The sequence below is a fragment of the Melitaea cinxia genome, chromosome 1 (assembly GCF_905220565.1).
Source record: "Melitaea cinxia chromosome 1, ilMelCinx1.1, whole genome shotgun sequence".
NCBI lineage: Eukaryota > Metazoa > Arthropoda > Insecta > Lepidoptera > Nymphalidae > Melitaea > Melitaea cinxia.
In genome coordinates, this window is record NC_059394.1 from 12760935 (window position 1) to 12786608 (window position 25674).

Here is a 25674-nt window from a genome sequence, read left to right on the forward strand (position 1 = left end):
TCGCAGAGTTACAAAATAAATAAATTTTTAAAATAAAAGTAGCCTAATTTACTCCTTATTACACCACCTATCTGCTAGTGAAAGCCCCGTCAAAATCGATCCAGCCGTTTCAGAGATTAACCGAAACAAACAAAAAAATGTTAGTTTGGTATATGTAGGTACCGTGTATACAACCATATGCATTTAGTAAAAAGCGGTTATTTTATTATTACAAACAGACTCCAATTTTATTTATTTGTATTTTGTATAGATTTTGTTACCATATGTAACAAAATGATACATTTTTTTTGGAGTATAGGCATAGCAATTTTATTGTTATAATCATGGAGCATAGAGAAAATTTTTGTTGTAGTCTTGGGCTTAATCGGACATTGTCAGGTGCGCACTCTCAAAATCAAAATCAAAAATAGCTTTAATCAAATAGGCTCACAAGAGCACTTTCGAATCGTCATTTTACAAATTAAAACTTTAAAAATAAATTATTATTTTTGTAAAAGTGAAGCTACCACCGATTCGGAATGTAGATTCTGCAGAGAAGAATCGGCAAGAAACTCCGCAGTTACTCTTTTGAAAATAATATATACACTGTGTTTTAGTACAAAATTAGAAATATATGTTGCATGAAATACAGCGTCACTAAGTCCACACATCTTTATCAACTATGTAATCCTGCACCGAGTTATTACTCTAGCTAGCTTTATCTATTAATTTTTTTTTATATAAAAACTTTAAATTTATGTTGAGACAATTCCAAAATCGTTTGTGGTATTTTATTATACATGCGAATACCATGACCCAGAAAGGAAACGTTTACATTGCGCAGTCGCAAACTTGGAGTTACAATTTTGTTATTCCTTCTCGTGTTCTCTATTCGTACAATTCGAAAAATGTACTAGTACACCTTATTAGTACTATTAGTACTTATAGTACCTGGCTACAAAACAGTGTACAGGTCGAAATACTTTTTTTTCTTCTTCATTATTTCGATATATTTTTTTGTCTTTTACGTAAAAGTGTATTTAAAAGGATTTTTAAATCACTAAAATTCTCAATTCTTACTTACCTACGTTAAACAAAAACTATAACAAAAAAATACTTTTATGTAAAAGGAATTAGTTTATGTATGTTCATAAAACTTTGATTAAAAAGGGGACATTAAAACGCGAAATGAATAAAATGCGCTACGCGATGTAACTCGTACGGTCTTAACAAATTCAACATTGATCGTTCGTTCGTACCATTCTGCTGTATAGCTCAGTTTTATTTCAGAACTAACGAACGCCGTACGAATAACATCATCTCGGATAGTCGGACAGTCGGACAGTCGGACAGTCGGACAGTCGGACAGCAATCGGACAGTCAGACAGTGTGATACTCGGACCCATAGACGTACGATACAAACTCGTCGGACCGCGGTGAACTGTGATAGTTGATAGTACTGTTACAGTGTACGACTAGTCCGATTAGGTCCGAATAGCGATTGACGTTTGGTAAATTGGTACTATTACATTTCGTACCTTACTAAGTAACGTAACCTTTTAGTACATCGTACATGTGCTACCAAGACTACTTTGTTGTTGGTTGTACATATTTTAGGTTTTAGGGTGGGTAATAGGTATATGTATGTGTTCTGTGTTTTAGGGTAAATGAAAAAATATAAAGAATTGAGAACAATGTGTATGTAATATTAGTTTGATATTAAAAAAAACTAAATATTTTTTATTTATTACATTTTTCCAAATATGACCTCATGATATGTATACAAGAATGACCTCTTAAAAATTAATCTAATGTAATCAGTGTCATTGATGTCTTTTATGTCTAATAATTCTAATATTCGACCTTTTTAAATGACCTCAAGGTTAAATGGTATATAAAAAATTTAATACGCAATTACGCATGCGTATAATAAAGACGTACTCCGTCAAAGAGAGTTTCGCATTTGGCGCGCTGATAAGTCGAGGTTGGTCACGATGAAATTATTTCTCTCATTAGTCGTCAGTCAGTTATCAAACATTGTTTGCGTTAACTATTACTGCTACTTCTTTACCTATATCGAAAATGTCTAGTGATAAACAGAATAATATTAGAGTAATGGCTCGTCAAAATGGAATTGTTCAACCCCTATTAACTGGTAAGTAAAATGTAAAACATTTTGGAGCGAATTTCAAAATTGTTCTTGTCTGGCAATATTATGACTAGAGATTATGTGATATTTTGATAGATACAATTGACCTATTTGCATAAATAAAAAGATAAAAATCGAAATGTGTTTGCAAATCATAATAATGTGTAAAACACGAAATTTTAAACATAAAAGAAATTGCGCCAAAGATTTAATAAAATATTTAATCCAAAAATATATATTCTTTTATTTTTGATTATTAAATACAGTGAATAAGTCTTTTTGCAGATTTGTACCAGATTACAATGGCATATGCTTATTGGAAGTCAGGGAAAATTAATGATACAGCTGTCTTTGATTTGTTTTTTCGTACAAATCCATTTCAAGGAGAGTTTACAGTTTTTGCTGGTCTTGAAGAATGTTTAAAGTTCTTTGAAAACTTTCATTATTCAGACAGTGGTATGTAGAATTGAGAATCTTATGTATCTCACTATATATTTTGTAACATATAACCTATAACAGTTATTATATTTTCAGACATAGAATATTTAAAAGAAACATTACCCCCAACTATTGAACCTGAATTTTATGATTATCTTAAGGATTTAACATGTAAGGACATTAAATTAAGTGCAATTGAAGAAGGTTCAGTTGTTTTCCCCAGGTAAGTAATGTAAAAATAATTTTAAAATCATATTAAGATTTTTTTATCATATAAGATAACCCGTTGGCAAAATGGTCACAGCACTGGTTTGCAGCTGTTGCACTGGTGGTTGCGGATTCGATCCTGCACATGACAAACATTTGTATTGACCATACAGATGTTTGTCGTGGTCTGGGTGTTTCTGCAGTCCTTGTGGGTCTACCTACCTTGCCTCGAAGAGCATGTTAAGCCGTCGGTACCAGTTGCTATCATGTACACCCGACAGCGATAGTTACTCATAGTAGAAAGAAAAGAAAGAAAAAATGTTTATTTGATCACACAATAGTAGGGAATATATCCGCCAAACCGCATTGGAGCAGTGTGGTGGGTTAAGCTCTGATCATTACATGGGCAAAGAGCCTATGCCCAGCCGTGAGACATTACAGGCTGAAGTACATAATAGTAATTTTTTCACAGCTTTGATAGAAATTAATATTTTTAAAGTATTAAAAATCTCTTTAATTACAGATGAAAATAAATTATAAGTTTAAGAAATTGTATCAATATGCAATTTAACTTAAAAATTTACCTTATTTTTTTTAAATGCTATATGTATTTCTAAAGTTATTTCAAACATCTTTATTATTAGTCAATATAATTTGAAACACTTTTTCTTATATCATAATACCTACTTTATTAATGATTGATGTATTGATTTTATGCTAAATCTTATACAAATTACAATATTATAATAATCTCTGTATATTATAAAAAAAAAAACGAGTGTGCTTTACATCAAACGACTGAAGTAAAACTTCATTAGCTCCATCTAATATATCTCCCTCTCAACTTCCGTTCGCCTTGCTCGATGACACTTTTTGTAACGCTTTCGTCACGCATTCACCAGTTTACTCCCCAAGTCAAGCATGTGTAAAAAAGTTTTACTTAAAAAAGCATGTAAAGAATTAGATACGGTTGTAGCTGAATGACAAGGAAACTATAAATTCTATTTAACTAATTTATCACTAAACTGTAATATTTATAAATACTGACTTTACTCATTATTTACAGTCTATGTTGGTGGATCTGATTCGAGTCTTTTTTGGTTAGGATTAACTTTGATGGGGGCTAGTTAACTGTTAAATATACAATGTGTTATTTATACATTTACATATTGTATCCTTCCGTTCAGAGGCATATAGAGATACATATAGGCATATAGATCACAGCAAAATAATACTGTTTTCAAGCAGTATTGTGTTCCTGTTGGTGAGTAAGGTGACCATAGCTACTGGGGGGATTGGGGATTGGGTCTGCAACGCGCTTGCGATGCTTCTGGTGTTGCAGGTGTCTATATGCTACGGTAATCGCTTACCATCAGGTGAGCCGTACGCTTGTTTGCCGACCTAGTGACATAAAAAAAATATACTATAGCAAAAAATTATAATTGAAAAAATTAAAGTCATTGTTAAGTAAGTAAATTTTGTCTAGCCGGTTGGCGCAGTTTGTAGTGCTTTCTGCTCCGCGGGTCGCGGGTTCGATTCCCGCCTGTGTGTAATTATTTCAATGCATATTTATCAAATAAAATAAAAAAAAACAGTTAAGTTACAACAGTCGGCTGTGACCTACCTATATAACACAGGCATAAAGTTGCTTACCATAGGAACAGACGATCGTGTGTGTATGTTATAAGAAATTTATTTTTATTTATTTATTATTTATTTATAATTTGACATATTTGAAAAAAAATGTTGGAAAGGCATACATAGGACAGGCTAGGAAGGTATATGAATTATGTAAATAAAACTTAGGTGATTCCGTCAGTGACTCAATTCTCAAATTATGTTACTATGAAAAATTAAAAAAAAAGAACAGTTTTACTAAAGTTACTTAATGAGCTGTTATTTTTTATATTTTCATTATTTTCACCCATAATTTCGGCTATGCCTACATGTATCTCTATATTCTCCTAAATGGAAGAATACCTGTTGGAAACACGTATATACAGTGCACTTATTTAATAAACTTAACTTAAAACTTGATAGTGGATTTGACTAGTCCGTTGACGCAGTTTCTGTTGATACATATACAAAAACATATAAATAAATACAAATATTACACCCAGACTTAGGCGGGAATCGAACTCCGCAACCCGCGGAACAGAAAGCAGGGCCACTACAAACTGTGCGTAAGAGCTAGTCATGATAATGACGTCACATAGCTTACCAGGCATTGTTAAAGTAAACATGTATACAAAATTTCAGCTCAATCGTTCGAAGGGATATAGTATTCTTCAAAATTGAGTTACAAAATTCCACCACATACATCGCAAGTTAAATCAAAACATTAACAATGAAAAAAGAGAACAATAATTACTAGTCATCATGTAATATGATTCTGTAGTATGTAGTTCTGTAGATGTTATTGCGTAGTCATTGTTTTAATAGGTTTTACAATGTCATGAAACAATTATGTGTTGTAGGTATACATCCTGTTACTTATATTTTATACTATAGCTGCCCGGACAGACTTAGTTCTGTCAAAGCATCATTCATTTTTATTTATATAGATTTATATTATGATATAAAGAAATGTTTAATTCATGTAATATTAGTGGAAGGGAAATCGAGACTAAATAAAGTATACCTTAGTAAGAAAATTACAATTCTATTTTTTTTTTATAAAAACTCAATAAAGCTAAATATAATTATGTATATATATATACGTGTAGTTGAATTCGGATTTCCATTTCAGAGTACCCCTCTTAAGAGTGGAAGGACCGTTGATAATTGCGCAACTGTTGGAAACGACGCTGTTGACTCTAGTTAACTTCGCAAGGTAAGCTACTTTTTAATATCGACATATTTGCCTACTTCAATCCATCCATATTGTTCATAAAATACAATATTTCTTTTATATCTTATAAAGATAGTTTAGAATTTTATAAAATTACTTTTGAACGTCATTAATAAGGAAGTTAAGAGTAAAAGAAGGCTAGAGAACAAGTTTTGACTTATCTGATATCGATTTGAGTTTCTAAACTTTACGACTACTTAACTATACTTAACTTACGACCGAGCGCAATAGATATTTTTAGAAATATTATCTAAATCATTTTATTCGGTTCAGGATTATATCAGTGATCAAGGTGTGTGGTGTCGGTATAGTGGCGCTGTATTTCATATAAGATATGACTAAAATAGCAAAAGGCAGTTTAAAAAAAGAAGAACTGTTGAGTATCTTGCCGATTTTTCGCTATAGAATCTACACTCCGTATCTTTTTACTTTTCTGAATTTTGAAAGCTTACTTGAATAAAGTAATTTATGATTTTGGTTATGGTTTTAAACTCGAAATGCAACATGTTTCTCTTGGGAAGGGGGTTAAAGTTAAAATGTTTATACGTACATAGTTGTAATTCTTGTTTTTTTCTTAAATTACCGTGTAAGTAATTCAAGGTCTCAGTTTTCTTAGTTAAGATATTACAGTTTAATTTATTTAGAGTTCGTAACCCTAGTATATCTAGGCCAAACAACTTGAATCCCAAAATATACAGAAACCTTTGACCGCATGGTTTATCTTAAGCCGGCGCAAATATATCATGCCCTTAGTCGTAAGATAAAAAATTTCGAAATTAATGGGAGATGGCGATCGCGAACTAAGTCGCGGGTACAGGTACGGTGAATCTTGGACTGACTGTGTTTATTGATTATTGTTTCACACAAAACTTCTGCATGCGATTAGATACGATGTTCCATTCTACTTTAAATTTTTGTAAAGATCATGTAGGCAGCATGTAGACAGTAGACACACTGTTATTACTCTATAAATAATTATAGTAAAATGGTTTTGTACATTATTTATTTATACTTTAAATCGAATGCGCTGGTTCTGGGTCAAATAATATCTCTAATTTATTTAAAATTAGTCGCAGTTCGGAAGTTATGCGCGTACATTTCGGCGATTTATTTTTTCTTGATGAATTTTATTAATTCCTTTCTTAACAAAAAAAAAAAAACTTTGTATGTAATGTATTAAATCTATACAAATAAATAAAATTGGAGTGTCTTTTTGTAAAATTAAAATAACTGCTTTTCACTAAATGCATATGGATACACATCCATGTTATTTTTATGTTATTTTTCTATGTGTATTGTGTATACACACGGTACATTTACCAAAATAACATTTTTAACGATTTTTGTCTGTCTGTCTGTCTGTTTGTTCTTAATCTCTAAAATGGCTGGGCCATCTCTGACGGGACTTTCACTGACAGACAGCTTATGCGATATGGAGTAAATTAGGCTACTATTGTTTTTAACTTTTTTTTTATGACTGCGAATTAAACAATATCTATTTTGTTAAATTCTACGCGGACGAAGTCCCGGGCACAGCTAGTTTCCTAATATAATAGTAATTTTTGTCCTCTATACAATTAAATGCCTAATTTCAAAAAATGTATTCCGTATTCTGTGGCGTTATTATGTCTCTAAATATAAAACACAACTTTCAAGACCTTTTGAATTTCACACTTCAGGGCTGTAAGCAGAGTTAGTATATCTGCTATTTTTAATGTCAACGTTATGTAGTTTGAACATGCACGATTTCTATGACATAAAATAATTTAACATAAGATAATATAGCATAACATATGAAATAGCAACAAAGTTTTTAAGCAAACTAAGTTGCAGTAAGAAGCTAGTTATTGATATTTTCTACTTTTAATATAATTTAGTGTTGTGTATAAGTCGTACAGAGCTAACAACACTAGTGTGTTAGTAGTGTTGTTATATTTTTAAATTGTCAAAGGTAAAACAGATAAATTTAGTCTGACATTTAGTTTCGATGCCACACCAATCATTGATATCGTTGTTGAATGTATATCGCGTAATTTTGCAGCAAATCTATATAAATAAAACTACTACCAGCCTATGTGTATACATAAAATTATAGGAAAACATATAGAAAAAGATATTAAGAAAAACGAATTTTTGGCGTTTTTATTAGAGCGCTTATCATTACAGCCTATACAGTCCACTGCTGGACATAGGCCTCCACAAGTTTACGCCAAAAATAACGTGAACTCATGTGTTTTGCCCATAGTCACCACGCTGGGCAGGCGGGTTGGTGACCGCAGTACTGGCTTTGTCGCACCGAAGACGCTGCTGCCCATCTTCGGCCTGTGTATTTCAAAGCCAGCAGTTTGATGGTTATCCCGCCATCGGTCGGCTTCTTAAGTTCCGAGGTGGTTGTGGAACCTTGTTATCCCTTAGTCGCCTCTTACGACACCCACGGGAAGAGAGGGGGTGGCTAAATTCTTTAGTGCCGTAGCCACACAGCACATTAGAGCGCTTAATGTCAAAACAATTATTTTTCGAATTTTTATCTGCCTGTTCATCCTCGTGTTTGTTTCGCGTGATGTGAGAATCTGCAGCACGAAATTAAAAGCCGCTAGAACAGTTGTAATTCTAAAGGTCTAACTTAAAATCTGACATAGGTACATGGCATACATTTCATATTGATACATCATGTGTAAGAAAGCTATTACTCTATAAAACAATTGTATGGAAATCTTACGAAGTTAGTTTTGTACATGTATAATAATCGTAAACGCATTTGCGGTTATCAGCTTCTTTGAGATTTTAATCAGACATGGGTATCTCAATTCATCATTTCGGCTATTTGACATTTTCAAATATTTAAAGTACTTGAATTTAGAACCAAATGAGATAAGCGATATCAATTCGCAATTTTGAATCTTGAAATTATGAATTGGTTTAAAATGCTAAAAACGCTAAACAACATGATATTGGCAATTGATGTTTGATTAAAGTTGGTTTTGATATTATTACTGTGTAGATTTTGATATTAACTCGATCATACAATTAGACAAAAGATCTAAAATGCTAAAAAGGAGTGTATCATTTAATTAATAGTTAGATTACACAACACAATGATTGTTATTTTAAAAATAATTATAATTCACGGAATTGACCTCGTTGTGATTTAATTTGTAATTGCTTACCATGTACCCGACTATTTTCGTGGTGTTATCGAATATTTTAAAATTTTATTTCATACAATTCTTGTCCTGAAAACAATGAATACAAATTTGTTTAGTCGTTCGGAAGTTATATGCGTTCTTTGGCGATTCATTTTTATTTATATGTACATGATCTCTAGCTCATTCGACTTAAAATCTAAGTAGTCACCAAAAATCATTTAGTGAGTAACATAGACACTAAATAATTATACTACGTTTATATATTTGCTTTTTGTATATGCGCATATTTGTAATATAATGCGCAAACGAGCTAGTCGATTGACTAGCTCGTTGGCGCAGTTTGTAGTGGCCCTGCTTTCTGTTCCGCGGGTTGCGTGTTCGATTCCCGCCTGAGTCTGAGTGTAATATTTGTATTTATATATGTATTATTTCTATGTATATTTATAAAAAATAAAAATAGTTATAACAGTCGACTGTTACTTGTAACACAAGCATTAAGCTGCTTAAGTTGCTCACCATAACAACAGACGAACTGACGATCGTGTGTATGTTATAAGATATTTATTTATTTAATTATTTATTATAATACGTTTGCACGCATATATATTTCCCTATATTCATATTAAATAACATATTTATAGGTCAAAAACATAACCCTTATTTCGCTCGACACAGTCGTATAAACCTAAACAATTCCAAACTACGATACCGCGAATGTCGGAGAGTGTGTATCATAATTTATAAAATTTATTCACTGTTTTTGGATATCTGAAACTTCTTTAGTTCACGATATTTTGTTATGAATCTATCCTAAGCTTTACGTATTTATTAAACTACTTACATGAATAACTCCTAACATCATTACAGCTACATTTTAATGTTTATAAAAATAGAAAATTTTCAGTAACGTATTATTTACAGTAGATACCTACATACGGTAACGTATTATTTACATTAGATACCTACATACGGTAACGTATTATTTACAGTACATACCTACATACGAGAACTTCACTCTGTATCGGAAGGTGTCAAGGTTCTCGGTTACTCGATATTCTCAAACACGGTTATTGTAAACGTTTTAACATTATATTTCCATTAATGAATTATTTTGTGACAATGTACATTGTTTGCCGATGTATATTACCACAGTTAAGCTCTGTTTGTTTTGCTCAGCGCTATCTACAATTATCAGTCAAGCTTCACTAGGTGATTTAATTTCACTAAAACAATGGTGACGATAAAATATACGTTACACAAAACGTTAATATTTAATAACCTTCTTTGCTACAACATGAATATAATCAATAAATTTAAAAACCATAGTCACTGCGTAAGTGTTTAAACGTATTATTGGTATGAAAAAAATATGAGGAGAAAAATCCTACTGAACAAATGACCTTGTTACGGTTCTCGTAACGCCATCTATATCAGAACCGATTGCTAACTTTTTGTGACGCTTGATACTGCTATACGTGCATTACGCTGTAAATAATATGTATATAAATCGATAGTGTATCTAATGATAAAATTAATTGTCTTTAACACTTGAGCATTCTTTCTCCATAAATGTAATCCAATATACCTATATGCTTATTAATTTGTTGTTTGACTACGACGAAAATTATTATGTTATATATACATATATCACTACATAGTATAAAACAAAGTCGCTTTCTCTGTCCCTATATTCCTATGTATGCTTAAATCTTTAAAACTACGCAACGGATTTTGATGCGGTTTTTTTCAATAGATAGAGTGATTGAAGAGGAAGGTTTATATGTATAATAACATTCATTAAATAGTGGAGAAATACTGTTATTTTTGAGGTTTCTAATGTGATGTCGTAAATAATTACATTTTTTCCGCTAACATTGCAAACGCAGCCTGAACCCCTACGACATTTACCAAAATAATGTACTAAGTATTGTACACATTGAAAAGGTCTACAGAAAACTCCGCTATATATCTCTTATGGATATCCCACAATAACATTTTTCTGTCATTTACTTTTTACGACAAATAATGGCTAATTTTAAAAGCGATTTTAACCAATACAGCCTTAATCCTTATCCAATTAAATACCTTAAATATATTTTTTATTTAATATAGATCTATATGGCCCTTTACAGCATATGATTTAAATGAATATTTTCGAAGATATTACAGATTTAAAAATCGCGGTACGTAGCGTTTGCGGCGGTTCCGGCCGGCTTTTACTCTTAAGTTAACGCGTGCGGACCACGGGCAGTAATGAATAAATCAAAAATACTGGATCGATTTTAATCATTTTTTCAGTGAAGGGAATAGGCTATAATTATATTTCTATATCCGTGCGAAGCCGGAGCGGGTCGCTAGTATATATATAAAATTCTCGTGTCGCGGTGTTTGTAGTTAAACTCCTCCGAAACCGACCGATTCTCATGAAAATTTGTGTGCATATTAGGTAGGTCTGAGAATCGAATAACATCTACTTTTTATCCCGCTAAATGTTAAGGGTAGTCCACACATTAAAAAATACATACAACCCTAAATTTTCAACCCTCTACAATCAATCACTATATTAGTTACTTTAATAAAGATTAATTTATTAAACTAAATAACGCATGCTTTCACTGTCTATAACGCTTTCGATTATAATTAAATCCCCGCACACTTATAGTAGATAGTTTATGGGCAAAACAACGTTTGCCGGGTCAGCTAGTTTAATATATATTTATTTAATTTTAATTTATTATTTTAAATTATCAAATTTTTGCAGATGCGAATTATGCAGATAAAATAATGACTTATAAGTTAATAATTAAGTTAATACTTATCAGCTTAATTACTATAACAGCCTATCTTATTTTCGGTGTTTTGTTGTTACTAACCGACGAGTCGAATTTCTTTTTATAACTTTACAGGTTTGAATTTCTTGAACAACTTTAGTTTTATAGCAGTAGTACCTACAACAAAAAGTACAAAACCTTACAATATTTTTGCCCAATAGCGGACTTGTCTGTAAAAGAGATATCTTCCAGATTACCAGAAATAGCGCGATCCCGAAAACAGAAAAAGCCAGTTCGAATCCAGATGTCTCCATTTCGATATATTTTTTTTTCCTTTTTTTCAAATTCCTTCTTTTGTGAGAAAAACTATTATTGAAGCCCTTTATCAATGCATAATTCGTTTCTAAGTAGGTATATATTTTCAATGATGGTGATGGTGTTTGAAAGAGATGAGGCAGTGACAGACTGCAATATCGTGATTGGAGATGAACAAATTGAACAGGTGAATGAGTTTGTGTATCTGGGTTCAAAGTTTACTAGAGATGGAAAGTGTGAGAGTGATATTGAAAGAAGAGTGAATGCAGGAAACAGGGTGAATGGAGCTTTGCACTCATTTATGAGCAGTCAGAAGGTGTCTAACAAAGCTCGTTTGGCTGTGCATGAGGGGGTGTTGGTTCCGACAATCATGTACGGAAGTGAAACTTGGGTATGGCAGAAGAAACATGAAAGCAGAATAAATACAGTTGAGATGAGAGCGTTGAGAAGTATGATAGGAGTTAAACTGAGTGACAGGATAAGAAATAGTGAGATAAGGAAACGTTGTGTGTGTCGAGAGAATGAGTGAAGAAAGATTGACGAAAAAAGTGTATAAGGCGAGTGTGGATGGAACGGTTGGAAGGGGTAGACCTAGGCGGACGTTCCGAGACCAAATAAGGGACGTCTTGAAAAAAGGCCAGGTCAAGAGTACCCTAAACCGAAGAGCATGTATGAAAGGAATAATAAAAGTGGACGAAGCGAAAAAAGTATGTAAGGATCGTAGCAAATGGAAAGAAGGGGTCTCTGCCTACCCCTACGGGCAAGAGGCGTGATTATATGTATGTATGTATATTTTCAAGATAACTTTATATATTTTTTTATTATGTCGGTAAGATCGAAAAATACTATTCATATGTTATCAGTATGTTATTCGTATTTAAATATAAATTCCCAAAACACAAGATTTACCAAAAAAAAAACTTACCGAACTAAGCTCGGTCATCCAGGTAGTAATGTCATAAAGCAGGCTTAAAAGTGCGGTAGTGCTGTTATTTGTAGTTTACAAGTATTAAATAATTGAAATACATAATATATATAATACATTAATATGGATAAAGTAAACTCACTACTACGACTCTCGAAAATTGCCTGGAATAAATTGACTATGGCACAAAATCGTCTTTTGTTGTACTTTTATTGTTTTTGTGGTTTCTTTCTTGTGTACAATAAATCAATATATTATAATAATATATAATGTAAATACGTGATAAATATTTTTTATTGTCAAATCCATGTCTTCAAATCATATCCCAAATCGTCTGTTTCAGTCTCATGGCGACAAATGCAGCGAGGTATCGCATGGTCGCCGGCAAAAACGTCTCACTGCTCGAATTTGGTTTGCGAAGGGCCCAAGGACCGGATGGCGGCCTCTCAGCCTCTAAATATTCATATATTGGTTAGATTTTATTATCTAATTAAATCTCAATATTTCATCAAATTAAAAATGGTGGTTCTCAGCTCAACTCGTATATACATATATGAAAAGTATATTTTAAAGATTGACTCGTTGTCCCATACTTTATTGAACTAGCGTCAAATTTGCGAGTATACATGTCAATTTGAACTGCTTGCGTAGTTGTTATTGCTAAAATATTATATACGTGTGTCCCCATTCTCTTTTAAATTTTTTGAACATACATAACATATTGTGTAAGTAATTGCGTAAGTTATTTGTCAATAATAATCAGCGACATAGACAAAAATTAGATTAGAAAACAGACAGGTAGTCCTACATCACTCGTAATATTGATTCAAACCATTATAAGTGTCGTAATAGTTGAAAATGAAAATAATTTTCCTTAGCTGTCGCGGTTTTATGTTACACTAGAAAACTCAAGTTATTGATTGTATTAGCGTAATCCTGCAGCTTATATTGCTGTGAAACCAAACCTTTCGGTGCCAGGCACGAGCTTTCAAAACTTATACATAACAACGCCCTACGCGCCATTGACTCATAATAAGCCCCGAATAAGTTTCTTTAATTTGTTACTATCATGAAAGCACCTTGACATTGAACACTTTACCCATTACTGACAACCAAGGGTAATGAATTTTCGATTGTGGCAATTAAGACTTACTGCAAAAGTTTAGGTAGCAAAATTGTTCAAGTTTAACAAAGACAATCAAAATAGTTTATCAAAGAAATGGTTAAACTTTACTATTGAATTTATATAAAATAAAAGAAAGTACTAGACTATCCTATTGACTGACTATTAAAGAGGGTAGCTGGTAGTGACTGGATGGCGAAAGCGAGAGATCGTTGCTTGTGGCGAACCCTGGGGGAGACTTACATCCAGCAGTAAACTGAGATAGGCCGATGTTGATGATGATGAAAAGAAACTAACATAAATATTAGAAAAGGAAAATCTTTAACGACATCAAAAATCTTTTTATAATTTAGTAGTCAACAAGAGGTTGTTGCAGTTTCGTCATAACCCTTCCTTTGTCTGCGGCTTTGGTTAGAAGCTTAGTTCTATCTCGATTAATCTAACCGATAAAAGAATAAAATGTAGCTATCACTGTCGGAAAGATTTAAATAGACCTAAGCGATAGCTATGGAAACTTACAGTACATATTATACGACATTCATCTAGTTTATTTATTTAAACGCACGAGTCTTCATCAACAAATACTTTATTAGAAACTATAATTGTTAATTTTTATTCGTAGCAGTCCAGAGCTTCAAATATTTGATAACGCAATTTTGACGTCGAAGAATTAATTATTTTGATAGATACTACCCTTGTCTAATTTCGCATGTCGTTCTGTATTTTTTCACCCTTATTACAAAATTTAGAACAAATAATCTAAAATACAATAGCGCAACAAATTGCAAATTGCAAACAAACAAATTGGTATATTCACGCCTTAGTTACAATAGATTACAATAGATATTCCACTGCTGGGCATAGGCAGTGGCGTAGCGAGCTGTACCAGAGCGGTTGTTGTTTGATATATTGATATGTGTTTTAATTTTTTTTGAATGTACATAGGTACATTGTAATAACTAGCAGTGAAAAGACTTCACTACCAGTCCAACTAATAGTGGCCTTATTTTAATTTGCGTTTTCTTAATAAATAGATAGAATAGAAAAAACATCTTAATATATATAAATTACGCGTCACGTTGTTTGTCCGTGATGGACTCCTAAACTACTTAACCGATTTTAATCAAATTTGCACACCATGTGCAATTTGATCCAACTTGAAAGATAGGCTATATTTTATTTCGATATATAGGTATAGTTATTATATTGAAGAAAAACATATAAGGATGTACGAAGTTCGCCAGGTCGACTAGTAGTATATATAATAGAAAGAAACGATGTCGCAGGCGGCTTCGACGGGACGAGCAACGTGCTAGCGGGCAAGATGTTCAAGATCCCGGTGCGCGGCACGCACGCGCACTCGTTCGTGACGTCGTACGGCTCGCTGGCGGACGTGCGCTCGCGCCAGCTGGGCGGCCGCGACTTCCTGGGCGCCGCGCTGGCGGGCCGCGCCGCCGCCGCGCGCGCGCTGGCCGCGGCGCCCGCCGAGGCCAGCGACGGCGAGCTGGCCGCGCTCGTGTCCTACGCCCAGGCCTTCCCCTCCGGCTTCCTCGCCCTCGTCGACACCTACGACGTCAAGAGGTATAGCCCCCGGGCCCGCCGGAACGGCCGCGCCGGCTACAATAGCAACTGTGGATCCAATGCTCGTAGTATTCGCGACCTCTCGCCCGCCCGTGGCGCGCGCGGATGTAGCACGTCCGAAAGCACAGTGAGGTAAACACGAGTCCGTATATTGACCTTCGCTGTCCGATAAACTTGTACTCTCATACTCGAATTTGGTTCATTTCGATTTGGGTATTAACCGTCCAGTCACATACGTACAGTCGCCCACACGGCGCTCGGCGCCCCACAGTAGCCGCACGCTCGCTGGGAGGCCGCTGGACGGCGCCTCGCTGCGCCCGGCGTACGGTATACTATGTACGTCGCAGGTACACGTCCGTCGAGGGCTTACATTTTGCTTCAGTGTGACGTATTGTCCCAGTCTTGCGAGAACGAGGACAATGTTAGTCATTGGGCACAGTTGCATTGTATAGGGATTGCACACGTTCACAGAACATTAACATCTATGCATGACTTTCATTACACGGTTTCATTTGGGTAGCATATAGTTTTTATAATTTAGAATAGTATGTAATCGTTACATGTTCATATCATATAATATGTGTTTCTTAACAAAACGCAGAGAAATGCTAGGAAGATACACGACAGTAACATAGTTGACATAAATATTTGTTATTTGTATGCAGAGTGTATTATAACAACTCATCCGACCTTGATTCGATTACGTCATGATGTTTTATCTCAAATTGTGTTAATGTGTTGCCAATATACTCGTATGTTTTGTAAATTTAAAAAAGTTTCCTTGACATGGTATTAATTTTATCAAGACTGGTTGTAATGTTTACATTCAAAAAGATATAATTCTGATAATAAACTTGAATGTCCGCTCGGTGACGACCCGTTTATTTATTTATACAAAGACAAAGTAATTGTGTTTAATATATTTATAACGAATAATTATAGAACACACAATTATGTAAAGTAACAACAAAATACCATTTTCCGAGACGAAATAAAATTAGAGTTATTTGTTAGCAATACATACCCTATTATTATAGAAATTTATTATAGATCTCTATAAAGATTAAATTTCCTACAGGAGTGGCCTTTTAAATTTCTGCGGAGTAGCGATAGCTCTAAACGAATGTGGATACAGAGCGGTCGGGATTCGCATTGACAGCGGTGACTTAGCTTACTTGTCAGTACTGGCCAGGGAAACTTTCAACCGAGTTGCAAAGGAGTTAGACCTGCCATGGTTCTCTAAATTGACGATTGTTGCATCGAATGATATTAACGAAGAAACAATATTGAGCCTTAACGAACAAGGACACTCCATCGACTGTTTTGGAATTGGCACACACTTAGGTATGTTCTGTCATGGTTATGATCTCTACCGGATGTACGAATTGTGCAAACCAACGAGGGCGATTTCCAGATAAAAAATATTTTATAAAAAAATCTCTATTTAGTCTTTTAGTTACAGTAATCGCTCAGGCATCTTGAAAATGTTTTCGTTATAGTTTTTTTAATTATATATAATACTAGCTGCGATTGCCTGCGATTTCGTCCACGTGGAAATTTAAAGAAAATTATTAATCTCTTCGCGAAGTTACATAATAAATAAAGGAGAATGATGCGATTCCATACATTCTTGGGCCAAAATGTAATGAAATGAAAATGGTATAAATTAATGCATTTAGGCTTATTGATCCCTCGCTGAAAATTATCTATATTTTTGCTATCTGAGAGTGGAGTTATTAGACTTTTAGTAAAAGTGAGGTTATGTTACAATGTCTATAAAAAACCCGATCACTAAGTTCTTGTAGCATTAATGCTTGTTATATTTAGTAAAGACTGTTTGAAAACTCATTACAAATATTGATATACACTTGAAACCATAAATAAATATCAGGAATGGACTCAGAATGCATCGGAAAACAGTAAACACTAAACAAGTGACGGACACAGTATTACTGTTAGTAAGCTGTCAAAGCTGTCGTTAAAAATATGATTTATTTTAAATCGATACGAAATCGATAATCATTTTGGTTTATCAAGTATTAATTGATATTTTCGATATTAATGTAACTTTATTTAAATACACGTTATTGTTTACAGCTTTAATTATGCATCTAAATATCTTGAGTTAATTAACTAGTGCAAACATTTTCTTTTTGAATTCTGTAATCGATTATAGTGGAATCGATACCCAAATAATTTGATGAAAACTGTCTTTCTCAATTTTCTCCGCTTCTAGATTCAGAATTGAGGTGATATTTTATATTTTAAAATAAAAAAATATGACCAATTTTTTAAACAATATCTCTACTCATTACATTTTGGCCCAAAAGTCGCATTCTCCTTTCTAAAATAAAAGTAGCTTAAGTTACTCCTTATTACATCAGCTATCTAGCCAGCGAAAGTCCCGTGAAAATGTCTATACATCCACATGCATTTAGTAAAAAGCAGTTATTTTATTATTACAAACAGACACTTCAATTCTATTTATTTGTATAGATTAAAACATTTTTTGTTATTCGGTAAAGTTATATTAAAATATTACGTTCTCAAATGTCATATAGGTACGTATATTTTAAGTTTCTACAGGAAAATAGTGATTCATTGTTATAACTGGCTTAGCCAAATCCCATGACCAATTAAATCGCAGTAAATTCAAACGTCACATCCTAATTTTCCAATTGAAGTAAGCCCTCAGACAAGCCATTGTTTGACTACACAAAATTTAATGTGCTTTTCTCGGTTTTGTCTTAGCAATATAAATTAAAAAAATTTGATTAGATTGATTAAATAATCTTAAACTAGGTATCTAATCAAAGGCCTATAGGTATAGCTAATATATTATATAGTGTTTATTTACGGCTTATCGTATATTCGAATATAATTTACTTCCTTTTTTTTTAATTTAATATCATTGTTTTAGTTACTTGTCAGCGTCAGCCAGCCTTGGGTTGTGTGTACAAATTAGTTGAGATAAATGGTCAGCCTCGAATTAAACTCAGTCAAGATGTCGGCAAAGTGACGATTCCTGGTCATAAAGAGGTATGTTAAGGGTAAAAGAAAATTAATGTTCACTTTCTCGTACTTACTCGTACATTATTTAAAAATATGCGATGAATAAAAATAATTATGATTAAAGTATACACACAAAAGTTCAAATCACTAACAATGCAATTGGACAAAATAAATATAATATTGAATAATTCATTCGAAATTTACATGGATGGAATAAGTTTTAATTTCGGTACTAAATATAATTCAAAACGTAAGTTACCTTACCATTAACTTATTTTTTATATTATGTATTTATGTTTTTACATAAGTATAAATGTAAAATCATACTTTCTTTCAAATTTTTACCATAAAATAATAAAGCATCGCTTTTTACATTAGTGAATTGAAGCCCCCTTCCTCTTTTTTTTTGACTCCCAAAAGTTTACTTTTTTTCCCACCAAAGTACCAATAAGCTATTCATATAGCTAGAGAAGTATATGAGTAGAGTCATAAATTTCTAGAAATCAAAAATAACTTTTTGCTGTTTTTTTCAAGGCTTATAGATTATTCGGGGCAGACGGACACGCTTTGATAGATTTACTGCAGCGCTCATCAGAACCGGCGCCTGAAGTCGGTCAGAAAGTTTTGTGCCGACACCCCTTCCAGGAATCGAAACGTGCCTACGTGATACCCAGTAAAGTGGAACATCTTTATAAGGTATTATCTCCTGTCCTCACCTTGAATCTTATCACAATAATTCATTAACTTTATGTACGTCTATGTATGTCTATTACAACTTTCCATTTATATATGCCATGTACGTATATATACTTTATTTTAATTTTTTTTACATTATTTATTTGTCCTAACCTAAACTGTATACATATATACCATTTCCTTTACCAAAAGTTTGCCTGGAAGAGATCGCTCATTAGTGACAAGGCTGCCTTTTGTACTTATCTCCGGTTTTTATTTTTGTAATTATGCTCACTCTTGGTGTACAATAAAGAGTTTTTATTATTATTATTACTTACAAAATCTTATCAAGCCATTTCACAACTCTTACTTCATAAAAATAAGTTACCTAATATAATTTCTATGGTTTCGTAAAAAAATCTGTTTATTTATAATTTTATTAAAAACTACTGATTCCGGCTGCATGTTTTCCTGGAAAACTAATGTATAAATATCGAAATGAAATGAAATTCATAGCTTATCTACCTATATACCTTCAAAAATTAAATCAAAGTAAATTAGAACGACTTATTCAACTGAACGACTTGTTCTGACTAGCCCGTTGGCGCAGTTTGTAGTGACCCTACTTTCTGCTTCGGGGGTTGTGGGTTCCCACCCCGATCCTGGGTGTAATATATGTATTCATTTATATATGTATTACTAGCTGACCCCGCAAACGTTGCTTTGCCATATATGTTATTAACCCGCTTAATCCCCCCCCCCCCCCCCTTATAACTTATGAGTATGAAAAATAGATGTTGACCGATTCTCAGACCTACCCGATATGCCCACAAAATTTTATTAAAATCGGTCGAGCCGTTTCGGAGGAGTTCAATGTTTAACACCATGACACGAGAATTTTATATATTAGAAGATTTATAAGTATGTTTATCGAAAAAAAAAAATGTAGCTATACTAGTCTGCTGCTACCTATAACACAAGCATTAAGTTGCTTACTTTAGGAACAGACGACCGTGTGTGTATTTTATAGATATTTATTTATTATTTATTATTATTATTATTATAAAAAATTGGACAGTTGAAGTATTAGCTTATTTTTTTATTATTAGCTTATTTTCTTTTCTAGGTGTACTGGAATGAAGGACGCGTATGTGTGGCTCCTAAACCCTTATCAGAAGTACGGGACCGAGTACAGTCATCGTTGAAAACGTTACGACAGGATATTAAAAGAAATTTAAATCCTACGCCGTACAAGGTACGTAAAAATGGGACACCGATAGATAAAGAGAATTTGCTAACTAATTTTTTATTTTTGGTTTTCATTTGGTACTGTTATTGATAATGTAAGTAATTATAGGGTGTCTTATTAAGAATGCACTTTATCATTTTAAAATAAAAACACGCCTTTTTTTAAAATATACTTTTTATTGGATTATAAAGAAAACGTGTTCCGATTAATTATGGAATAAAATATCCGTCAAATGTCCCACGGCTCTGATAGTGGCCATTACTCTTTTCATGACATTTTCCATAACTTTTTCACAGAGATGTGGCTGTATCTCACCGATGACGCGTGGGATCTAGAATCTGTGCTCAGAAATTATTTCTGGTTTAATCGCGTTAACCCGAGATTTCACAAAACCGTTAAATCGCATGATCTTGGTGGCCAGTTGACATTAGAATTTCTTGAGATAATTTGTTCTGGAAATCGTTGCTGTAATAAATCCTGTTGTACATTTCTTTTTGTGAATCGCTTTGTAAATTATAAACTTCTTTTTATGTGTACAATAAAGAGTAAATTAAATCAATAGCTTAACGTGTCGTTCAGATCTGTGCCGTCTAGTTGAGGTCACAAGAACTATGTTATCATGTTCCTGTAACGAATGCCGTTCACAGTCACTGCAATTTCGGCCTCATCTTCAAAAAAGTAAGGTACAATCACGATGCCTGATCAAATCCACACCAGACAGTTGCTCGTTGTGGGTGCATTTGTTTCTCATTGATTGCATGAGGATTTTCTGAATCCCAAATTCGACAATTGTGTATTCAAATGGTAATGCGCTTCATCAGATATGGAATAGATTTAACTTTGATTACTTTCCATTACCCATTGAACGAATTGCCGGCGCTTTCCATGGTATGTTGGGTTGAGCTGCAGAGTAAGCTGAATTTTGTACGTATAAAGGTAGTCTTTGGTCAAAATTCGTTGCAATTTATAGCAGCAATGTTTTCAAGAAACCGACCGGTACGTTGACGCACAGGAGTCTTACACTCCATAACCGACCCAGTGTCTTGACCACTCTCCGAATGGTTGCACGTTCGGTGCACTTTCTTGACTGAAAGTTTTTCGACGTTTGCGAGCGGTTTCAGCATAATTTCCCAAATTTTTGTAATAAGTTTTTACAATTACAACACGTTGTTTTTTTTTTTGTAAAGCGTTCCATTTTTAATTATCCGATTATTCTGTGCCTGCCAAATTTCAGAGTTATCATTTGCACAAAAAAAGGCACTAAGTTTAAAAAGTGCATTCTTACAGAGATACCCGTTATAATAAATGTCCAGTATCGCTTAGAGTTTCGTAAATTTGATAAGACTTCTTTAAAGTTCTCTAATTTAAAATAATTGTTGCCAAGCCACAAAGCCTAACTAGTACTGATTATGTAATAATAATAATTGTGTTTACACGCAAACGAAAAACAACCGACTTCAATTACATCGACAAGTAATACAACGTAAGTAGACGAAAAAAATTAACAAACGCACTAACGGGAATAATCTTGGTCGTTTATGAACCGATTTTGATAATTCTTTTTTTGTTGGAAAGGAGATATCCTAATTGTGGTACAATGATAAGGAAACCAGGATCTGATGATGGAATCCCAGAGAAATCGAGGGAAACCCTCAAAAATCGTAGTGATGACTAGTGCGTTTGTTAATTTTTTTCGTCTACTTACGTTGTATTACTTGTCGATGTAATTGAAGTCGGTTGTTTTTCGTTTGCCAGCAAACACAATTACGTAACATAATTACGCCTTTAAATATGGATAAACGAAGCATTTTTTAAGTCAATGTATTTACTTGTTATAACATATAACATTATGATTTAAAATTAATGAGAATGAGTGTAACTATAATAATTTTAGTATTTTCCACAGGTGGCTGTAAGCGACAATCTCTATAACTTCATACACGACCTGTGGCTACAAAATGCACCTATTGGCGAATTGTTTTAATGGGGTTAATGATATAATTTTTATTATATGCTTGAAATATGCATTTATATATATATATGACTGCACGATGTAATTAAGTATGGGAAATTGAGGTGTCTGGAAACACAAACACTTTATTACTGACTAATGTCATAAAAAACTAATTTTATTGTTCCTGTATTCAATAAAATTATTACAGGATGAAAATTAATATTCCTGTATTACAGGAAAATTTTATTTTTTCGTCACTACACATATGTATCTTGAATAAGATACATAAAAATAAATAAACTACGTTAATGTACTATGTTATGCGGCTTACCGCGTATGAATGGAGTGCACTGCACAGAATGTTAGCTTTAAATATACATAATGTGTAGAATGGACGTAACGACGTTTAAAAGAATACTTTGAGAAAATTGGAAAATTCATAATTGATTCCACATTAGTTTTGTAATTTTTAAATGTGTCAGACACGTTTGTAATCTACAAAGAGCAAAATTATATTTTTTGAGTGGAAGGTACGTCAACGAATTTGGTCCTGTTAAATAATTTTTAATAGAAATTAGTAAATCCTCCAATAAATATGTATGTGGTGTCTATATACTCACTCTGCAGGAAATACAAAACTGTACTAACAAATTCATTTATTTATTTCTCAGTAAGGTTTGCCCTAACCTTTCATATTTTGTGACAAAATGTGACGTAATTTATAGATATAGCTTAAAATCCGATATAATAAATTATCTATCTGTGATAACTTATCCAAACAAAAACTACACCGGCGTTGCGATAGCCTTAACATGTTTGCTAGTCAAAATTGTTTCAAAAGTATGCTATTAAATAATCAGTCGCCGTTATATATGTATTATATACAAGTTATAGTATTTTTATGTAATATATAGAACTATAGAGCATAACCTATTTTTGCAGTTTTAATATAAAATATTTGTATTCGATACTTTTTGTTATTAAAACTGTACCAGATAAGATAATCAGTATTAATTGTTTAATTAAATATCTTATCTCCCAGCAGTTTTTGATGCTAGCGATAGAATTTGGTACAATTTGTAAGCAGAATATGTCAAGATTCTCTAACCCTCACACATAGTTGAAAACATAGTTGTAGATATTAGATTCACAAATTTAAAGTAAGTAGCATTTACAATTAAATGGAATTATAGTGAAACAGCACAAGATTTTATGACTTACGGTCTGACAATGTATACAACAAAAGTGAAGAAATGTTATCACTGGACTACATGGAATCATTGGAACTAAAATAGAACAACTATTCATTAATATATTATTAACTTTTTTAAAGTTTCTATAAACTGAATTTTCAGTTACTAGGTTTTATGCCAATATTTATATATTTTTAAATACTTTAGAATCTAATGTTATTTTAATGTTTAGTGTAATTTCGTAACAGACCATATGAAAACGATATATTAAAAAAAAAGATATGTATTCTATTATACAAAGGGATTTTTGGACACAGCTCCTTAAAATTTATTAACCGTGATTTATATTTAGCAATTTATTTTCTATTTATAGTTAGCTTCGTTTAAAATATATTTCGACACACGACAGTTGAATCTGACTTAATTTTTTGAAATTTTCATGGCGACATTAGTTATAGTGGATTGTATTGCGGTAAAACACTAAACTTTTTTATCCATTTTGGACTTTAATTTTGCTTAAAATATACATAAAATCATTGGTTAACGAAAAAAAAAATTTTTTTTTAAAACCACCACCTATATTGTATTGAAGAAGCCGTGAGATAAAAGGTAAACAAAGCATAAAACGGGTACTTTAAAGGTCGCGATTGATGAAGTAAATATATGGTATTAAAAAAACTACGGGAGTAATACTGTGACAACACTAAATGATATTTTAGAACGATATTTGTAGAACTTATGTAAACCATTCAGACTTATTTGAACTCGAACATCATAAATGCCTGAAATTATTTTCTTAATTTGAATCAATAATTTATTAAATCACCATACATGTAAAAACACCCGAAAAAAACCCAAATTAATAGCTTATAAGGCTAACGTAGAATTTTTTAAATAATTTTTATTAATTTTCCGCGCTTTTCAGATTCAACTTGTATGTGCCGATAATGTATGTTGTGTCTGTGAGGTACATACAGGTGGAACCGAAAAGAGCAATAGGCCCGAGACTATTTGCCACCCATTGTTAATCATAATTTTTCAATATAGTTTTCTACTTAGTTATAATTAATTAATTTAGTATATAAGTATTTAAAATTAAGGAGAAAATAAATATGAACGAATAAATAGATCGATTCTCAAATTTTGTTAACAAAGTGCATGCTATTAAAACAATAATACATAATACCTACTAGCTGACCCGGCGAAGTGTTGCTGTAGCTTTATCGAAATAAAATATAGTCGATATTTTAAGTTGGACAAAGCTATATACATATCGCTGCAAAATTTAATTAAAATCGGTCCAGTAGTTTCGCAAATTAGTCCGGTCAAACACCGTGACATGAGACATATATATACCTATATATTATTGTTTTAAGGTAAACCTAGTTTTGTTTGATATATGAAATAATATGGTATACCTTTTAAATATATTCTTAGATTTTTCTCTTACCATAATGGTATTATTATAAAACTGAAGACAAAAGGTATAGTCATCATTACAGCCTATACAGTCCACTGCTGGACGTAGGCCTCCACAAGTTTACGCCAAAAATAACGTGAACTCATGTGTTTTGCCCATAGTCACCATGCTGGGCAGGCGGGTTGGTGACCGCAGTATTGGCTTTGTCCCACCGAAGACGCTAGTGTAGCGTGTGTAAGTGTACTGTGTGGCTACGGTACTAAAGAATTTAGCCACCCCCTCTCTTCCCGTGGGTGTCGTAAGAGGCGACTAAGGAATAACAAGGTTCCACAACCATCTTGGAACTTAAGAAGCCGACCGATGGCGGGATAACCATCCAACTGCTGGCTTTGAAATACACAGGCCGAAGACGGACAGCAGCGTCTTCGGTGGGACAAAAGGTATAGTATTAAAGATAAAAAAAACAACAATTTCTTAAAACGCTAATCATAATCTAAGTATTTAAAGTAAAAAATTGAAATAAAAGGATACATTTATTTTTAATCATTAGTAATATAACAGAGCACAAAACTGTATATTTCATTATTATTAATGTTATCATAACATAAACACACTTAGTCAAGAATGTTTTTTTTTATGTTTTTAATATATAATAGTTTGTTATTTTGAAGATTCGAAATTAAAAT

General features: G+C 32.8%; 1 protein-coding gene across 1 annotated transcript; it reads left to right on the forward strand.

Annotated features, from left to right (window-relative positions):
- The first annotated feature begins 1724 nt into the window (after positions 1-1724).
- Positions 1725-24709, forward strand: LOC123657093 (nicotinate phosphoribosyltransferase). Its single transcript, XM_045592683.1, has 11 exons — positions 1725-2134; positions 2414-2584; positions 2663-2789; positions 5523-5606; positions 13125-13252; positions 15191-15617; positions 16564-16829; positions 18406-18524; positions 19032-19193; positions 20299-20427; positions 22328-24709. Exons 1-11 carry the CDS (start codon positions 2062-2064, stop codon positions 22403-22405), a joined length of 1764 nt encoding a protein of 587 aa, XP_045448639.1. The 5' UTR covers positions 1725-2061; the 3' UTR covers positions 22406-24709.
- Positions 24710-25674: the final 965 nt, after the last annotated feature.

Coding starts and splice junctions, on each gene's coding strand:
- LOC123657093 (XM_045592683.1), top strand. CDS start 2,062: ATGTCTAGTGATAAACAGAATAATATTAGAGTAATGGCTCGTCAAAAT. Junction 16,830..18,405: donor TGGAATTGGCACACACTTAG/GTATGTTCTGTC, acceptor TCATTGTTTTAG/TTACTTGTCAGCGTCAGCCA. Junction 20,428..22,327: donor TAAATCCTACGCCGTACAAG/GTACGTAAAAAT, acceptor TATTTTCCACAG/GTGGCTGTAAGCGACAATCT.